At 34.5% G+C, this 7,500-nt stretch overlaps 1 protein-coding gene across 1 annotated transcript; it reads right to left on the reverse strand.

Annotated features, from left to right (window-relative positions):
* Window positions 1-4,954: 4,954 nt before the first annotated feature.
* On the reverse strand, window positions 4,955-6,810 carry LOC103429156 (phenolic glucoside malonyltransferase 2-like). The gene has a single exon (XM_008367299.3). It carries the CDS (start codon window positions 6,472-6,474, stop codon window positions 5,050-5,052), a length of 1,425 nt encoding a protein of 474 aa, XP_008365521.2. The 5' UTR covers window positions 6,475-6,810; the 3' UTR covers window positions 4,955-5,049.
* Between the last annotated feature and the right edge of the window lie 690 nt (window positions 6,811-7,500).

Below are 7,500 nucleotides of genomic sequence, written 5' to 3' on the forward strand. Positions count from 1 at the left end.
TTCTGGATTTGATCTGGTTGTTCCAGGCTTGCAGCTCCGACCCTCGAATTAGTATTGCTTGCTGTTTTTCTTGTTCGAGTACTTATATGTAAGTGGTACCATATTGTAAGCAGTTCAATGAAACTCACTAGTCATAACTATATCCACTAGGTACTACGATTACAATACATTCAATTCATGCCGAGTATAATACCGCACATAACATAAATTTATCACAAGAACACCAACTTGTATTCGACGCCATGGATGATATGCAAGTCAGTCTTCTACTCCCACTACTCAATAGCTCCCTTACTGTATGAATAGGTCTCAGTAATACTTAGGGTTTTTTCACATATGGGAGCAGAGACTATAACTTCATATATATACTGACAGGGTTACACAACCAGCCTATTAACATTTATATATCCTTATCATCTTAATACTGAATGAGTCCTATCATGATTCAATATCTTTGCATTCAATCCTTATCAGGATTTCTTTAAGTTAGTTGCATCGAGTTAAGACTCCGTAGTCCTCATGAATTAAAGATTAACTATACCACTTGTATTACAAATAACTCGAGAATAAAGTTGTCATCCAAGTAATATCAACTAACACTCATTGTCATTCACTAGAGCTTTACACATATGTCCACCGGCCTTATGCTCTTCCGCATAGTGAAGAAAACTCTGTAAAGTCATGTAATTATTGTTGCTTTTGTAGTTTTTGTTTAGAACTTTTCCAGATTATGAATCCCTTTGAGATTGCAGTGAAGCCGCTGAATCACGACGGCTCTGGTTTAAACTGGTGTACAGTTTGGAATATTATTTGGATTTTAGTGGCAATTTGAATCCCTTTGGATTGTATTAATGGCTAAAACATTTACTTTGCAAATTTGATACTGAAACTAAAATCATTTAAAACCGAATCAAAGCAAACCAAAATAGTTTCGGTTTTACGCAAAATTGCACCGAACCAATCCAAATTATGCCCACCCCCACAGGTGTGGCTTACCAACACATGAGTCTCACATCTGTTAGAAAAACATACAAATGATGATATAAATATATAATAATAGTATATTTTCATTTTTTGAAATATTATGCTCAAAGGGTAGGGCCTGGCAAACGTGTCATGTCTGTCGTGTCGTGTAACACCTGTTATCTTAACGAGTCGTGTCACATCCATTATCTTAACGGGTCCTTAACAGGTCGGGTCACTTTACCCACCTGACCCGTTAAGAAAATATTTTTTTTCTTAAATTTGCACATACCACACATTGCTACATAAATATTACTCAAAACATTAAAACACATTTGTTGTTTAAGTACTACATCTACACTCGAAAATAAGAGCATAACAAACAAACATCCATACACTACTAGTCTATTACAAAATATTAAATGTGCAAGGATATGCAAAATGAAAGAGTTTTTGTTTTCAAGGTTGTGAAACCTTTCTTAAAAGTTTAAACCTTGCCACTAGAACTCAAAGCTTGCATGTTATTCCTTTTACAAAATCCTCAATTTTCATCAATCATCACTAGTGTAAATATTTTAAATTGAAGATCGAATTCATTCATTGTATTCACATAGGGTCAAAGAGTGTAGCTGTAAAAAATCATCAAAATCGGAGTTAAAATAACCGTTAAATCGTGATTTTTAGTTGATAACCATCGAAAAGTTTTGTCCCGTTACTTGATCTTTGAATGTTTGTTTTTTACGATTTTTGGCGTATGCGATCTTGAAACATATACAAACAAGCTTGACGGTTGGATCGTTGAAATTAGTTTCGTAGAATGCGTATCCCATCAAAATGATAGATTCACTAACACTTAAAGTTTATTTATACTTTCATTAAGTATAACATAAAATTTTGTGGTATCTACTAGTGTATATATTTTTAATTGAAGATCAAGTTCATTCATTGTATTCATATAGGGTCAAGAAGTGTATCTGTAAAAAATCATCAAAATCGGTGTTAAAATAACCGTTAAATCGTGATTTTTTGTTGATAACCGTCGAAAAGTATTTTTCTGTTACTTGATCTTTGAATGTTTGTTTTTTGCAATTTTTGGCATATGCGATCTCGAAGTATATACAAACATGTTTGACGGTTGGATCGTTGAAACTAGTTTTGTAGAATGCATATCCCATCAAAACAATAGATTCACTAACACTTAAGAATATTCATACTTTCATTAAGTATAACATAAGATTTTGTGGTATCCACTAGTGTAAATATTTTAAATTGAAGATCGAGTTCATTCATTGTATACGTATAGGGTCAAGAAGTGTAGCTGTAGAAAATCATCAAAATCGGAGTTAAAATAATCGTTAAATTGTGATTTTTCGTTGATAACCGTCGAAAAGTTTTGTCCTGTTACTTGATCTCTGAATGTTTATTTTTTGTGATTTTTAGCGTATGCGATCTTGAAGCATACATAAACAAGTTTGGCGGTTGGATCATTGAAATTAGTTTCGTAGAATGCATATCTCATCAAAACGATAGATTCACTAACACTTAGAGTTTATTTATACTTTTATTAAATATAACATAAGATTTTGTGGTATCCACTAGTGTCAATATTTTAAATTGAAGATCGAATTCATTCATTATATTCATTAGGATCAAGGAGTGTAGCTGTAAAAAATCATCAAAATCGGAGTTAAAATAACCGTTAAATTATGATTTTTCATTTATAACTGTCGAAAAGTTTTGTCCCGTTATTTGATCTCTGAATGTTTATTTTTTTCAATTTTTGGTGTATGCGATCTCAAAGTATATACAAACATGTTTGACAGTTGGATCGTTGAAACTAGTTTCGTAGAATGTGTATCCCATCAAAACAATAGATTAACTAATACTGAAGAGTTTATTCAAATTTTCATTAAGTATAACATAAAATTTTGTGGTATCCATTAGTGTAAATATTTTAAATTGAAGATTGAGTTCATTCATAGTATTCATATATGGTCAATGAGTGTAGCTATAAAAAATCATCAAAATCAGAGTTAAAATAACCGTTAAATTGTGATTTTTCGTTGATAACCGTCTAAAAGTTTTGTCTCGTTACTTAATCTATGAATTTTTGTTTTTTGCTGATGCAATATCGAAGCATATACAAACAAGTTTGATGGTTGGATCATTGAAATTAGTTTTGTAGAATTCGTATCATATCAAGTTCAATGGTATATATATTTATTTATTAAGTAGATTTAAATTTATTTATTTTGTTCATATAACACTTAAGAAATTGAATGATATATATATATTTAAGCCGATCTAATGGTCATTAATTTTGAATATTTAATTATATATATAATTATTATAGTTTTTAGGGGTATAAAATTGTTATATATATATATAATTATAGTATTTTTTTTTGGGTTATAAAATTAATATTTTGCTTATCGTGTATCGTGTTACCTACTTGTATACCCGAACCAAACCGTTATCTTAACAGGTGTTTATCGGATTACCTGATAACGACCCGATTCGTTATCGTGTCAACCCGAACACCTTTTAATTTCGTGTCGTGTCTTGTCGGGTTATCGGGTCATGTCAGGAATTACCAGGCCTATCAGAGGGTAATGCTAAGACTATTTCCAAAGGAGATATCAAATATGCCAAATAGGATTAAAAGACATTTAGGTGTTCTTCAATGGATATGCTATATATGATATGACATGTGAGTCATTTGATTCCTTACTTTCTAGCTGCCTCTTTTGACAGCAAACAAGAAGTCAAATATATTTAATTGAATTTTTTTAATACATAGATCCCATTAATAACAAATAGAATAAAAACTACAATTAATTTTGATTATTTTTTAATAGTTAACGTAACTCTAGGCCCAATAAAATAATAAAATAAATATTTAACACAATTATTGAAAAAGAAAAGAATTTAGCACTTGTATTCAATTTGCCAGATCAGCCATCAAATAAAATTTAGACATATTTTATTTGACATTTCCTTTAGAAATGCTCTAAGGAAGACCACAATTTTAAATCAAATTTTGTAAATCAAAGAATGTGGCTGTTGATGATTAGATTATTAGTCAAGTGTTGATTAACGTGTTTATTTTCTATTGATAATATATCATTTGGTTTATAAATTTGGTTTAAAAATTTAATCTTTCTACTATTTTATACTCAAATACTCACTATTCTATTTAGTACCGTCATGAGTTCACTGCTAATGGCTCGGTGTCTAAATCAGGTCGGGTCCTCTTGCTCCACCGCCAATGACAAAGACGACGGTCTCGGATTCCAATTCGGTGCCTCCTCATACGTCGTCTTCTTTGTCTGGCAATGGTTTCAACAACGTGGCAAAGCCTTGTTCAACCATTTTTGTGATTGGACATCCGTCTACTCGGGTAATGGGTGCGGAGAAGGATTGTCTGCCATCCCAAGTCAGGTGCCCTTCCGTGTCTTTTTGTTTTGTGTGGTCACGGTTAAATCACGTTAATATTTTATATTTTTTTTATAAAGATAATAAGATAAAAATAATAGTAATATAAAATGTTGACATGAATTAACCGTCATCATATAAACAAAAAGCACGAAAAGACACCAGAAGTGAGACACAGACAATCCTTATCCAATGGGTGGCGCTTCGTTCAGAGAACCTTACGCTAATAATTCCAATTTTATGTTTTCTCTGGCACCAATGTTTCAGAGTGTTTGTTCAATTTATTTTTTTTATATTTTAATTGATGCCAAATGAACTCGGAAGCCGTTTCTACTTAATTGCAAATCACAATATGATGCATACCAAAACAATTCAATTGAGAGTATGCTCCTTTTGTGTCCCTGCAATTCTTTGTTTTTGGGTTGATGTTTCTTAAACTTGACATTTGAAGCAAGAACAAAGTCTGACCGTGTATGCTAATAATTTCAAAGATTTTTCTCCAGCAGCACCAGTGTTTCTTCAGAGTGTTTGTTCAATTTTTTTTTTTAATGACAAATGAAATCGAAAACCATTTTTATTAATCTACAAATCACAAAAAATAAACCGAGAAAAATCACAGCACGACACACAAAGCTTTAGTAGTATGCTCTACTACATACGGCTTAACTTTTCTTCAAGACCTTCAGCAAATAGATAAGCAAAAGCCTCCATGTAACGTTTTTCCAAAACCAACCCAACCTCAACTGCACCATCGCCATTCTTGCTCTTTTGATAAGATATCGCCCCTGTTCCATCTATCGAAACTATCTCGTGCTTCGTCGGTCTCCCCCATCCGAAATCCGCCGCATCGTAAAAATCAAACCGGGGTGAACCGGCGGTGGTAATTGTTCTATCAGTACTAGGCTGCAGTAGTGTATTCAAGATTCTTGAGACCCAAGTCTCTGCACCCTCGAAAAGGGTCTTGTCCAAACTTTTTATAACTTCACTAATTGCATTCAAGGCCACTAACAGTCCATCTTCTCCCTGTAGGTCTTTTGTTTTCGCAACTACTCCATGTCCTGCGATGCAATTCCCGAAATAGGTTGGTGGTAGAGGAGGGTCTAAGCGCGACCGGCAGTCCACGTGAAGGATGAATACTACTTTCTCTGTCTTGATCTCTTCAGCCCTGACTAAGCAAACCCATGTATAGGCGCATGTTAGCATATATGTCGACAAATGCAATAGTTTTGAGTGATCAGCTTGTTCCTTCTTCTTTGCCATCATAGTCCTCATCACTGACCGCCTTAACATTTCGATTTTCGCTCGTGTGAACTCGAAGGTGCCTCGAATTCCGTCTCCTGGACCTCCAACCTCCAAAAGCATTAAGCTTCTATTGTTTGGACCACCAAGTCTTAACCACTCGTTTGAGAAGATTGCTTGGAGCCCGGCAGGGTCCTTAATGACCTTTCTGTTGTAAGTTGGCAAGGGTGGCGGTCCTCCTCCTTCTCTTCCTCCATGTTTGCATAAGTGACCCCAAAATTTGAAAAACGAGAAAGCAGATAAGCCATCAAAGACGGCCTTGTGCATGGCTGATCCAATCGAAAAACCGCCATTGGGAAAGACGGTTATTTGCAATGCCAGCACAGCAGCTTTGTCATGAGACACTGCCAATTGGGGTACAAGAGGATGGTATTCTTTGGCTTCAATGTCAAAGTTGTTGGTTGAAATTAGACGGTGGAAATCAGTATCAGACTCGGCGATTGTGACCAAAATTGCGTCGCCTTTGACATAATTGAGAAGGGGCATGGGGGAGTCTAGAGGCCAGGTGAGGTTTCCTGCTAGAGGTACAAAGTGTTGGAGGGTGGCAGAAAGCGAGGTTTTAAGTTTCGGAAGTATGGAATCGAAGAAGTGTGATGGGTCGAAAGAAGGCAAGTTGTAGAAGGAAAGGAATTGAGGCGGTGGGAACCTTAGCCAGCGGAGGTCAAAGAATGTTAGAGGAAGAGACACATCATCCGGGTGGGCGGAGTCCGGCAGCGAGCTTGGTTTGGGAGCTACTCTACGAGCCTCAATAACTTTGACTGAGCCTGGTTTTGCCATCGGAGATGGAAAAGAATGCTGGACCCCTGAAACCGTGAGCCGAACAGAAAATTTACACACGGTTGGGTACAGTTTCAAAACCGAAAATTTTAGAAGAAACCGAACAAGAGAGACGAATTGGGATGGGCCGAAGAAGAGAGTGAATGAGGGGTGAGATGATCTACACAAGAAAGGAAGATGTAGTTTGGTTGTTGGAAGTGTCAGTAAGCTGCTTGGAAAAGTACTGTTCTTTTTTTTCCATGTACTTTCATGTCTTTTTTGTATGGTCACGGTTAAATTTAGTCAACATTTTATATTATTATTTATTTTTATTTTATTATTTTTATAAAAAATAATATAAAATATTAACGTGATTTAATCGTGACCACACAAAATAAAAAGATATGAAAAGGCATGAAAAACAAATGACAGACAATCCTTGTCCCTTGAAAAACACTCTCTGATATATTAAACAGTTTACAAACTGATTTGTTGAATTGAAAAATAGAATTGGAGTATTTTAAAGCCTTACGGAGAAGGCTTACTTGTACATGCAGAAAGGAAAGAACTACACAAGTGGTATTAACAAACAATACAAAATAAAGACTGACAGCAGCTTTAGTATGCCAGAGTCTACATCACATGGTAACCACATGCCCAACTTGTACTGTGAGAAAGCTGTTCGTGTTGTGTTGAACCACAAGCCTGCACAACTACCATTACTTTGGTTGTTGAATTTTCTCCAGGGAATTTTAACGAAAAATTTATGATACTGTTTACTTTAATGAAAAACTATATTTTTATACTAAAAAGTTAAACTTGGTACTATTTACTTTACCTTTTATTTTTGTCTTTATCATTAAAACACAAAGTTTTCAAGCCATTTTCATTAGTTTTCCTTTTTTCCTTACAGATCGTGAAAATCGTATGCCACAACATAGGAACGTCTTTGAGATTTCGGAGATCTTGTGCGAAATTCATAAAAAGGATCCTTCTTATAAGACATCCTAAAAAAAATTGAACAATAATATCAAAATAAACTTTAAA

The sequence above is a fragment of the Malus domestica genome, chromosome 09, assembly GCF_042453785.1.
Source record: "Malus domestica chromosome 09, GDT2T_hap1".
In the NCBI taxonomy this organism is placed as follows: domain Eukaryota; kingdom Viridiplantae; phylum Streptophyta; class Magnoliopsida; order Rosales; family Rosaceae; genus Malus; species Malus domestica.

Excerpts from the sequence above, each read along its gene's own strand:
- LOC103429156 (XM_008367299.3), bottom strand. The coding sequence starts at position 6,474 with ATGGCAAAACCAGGCTCAGTCAAAGTTATTGAGGCTCGTAGAGTAGCT.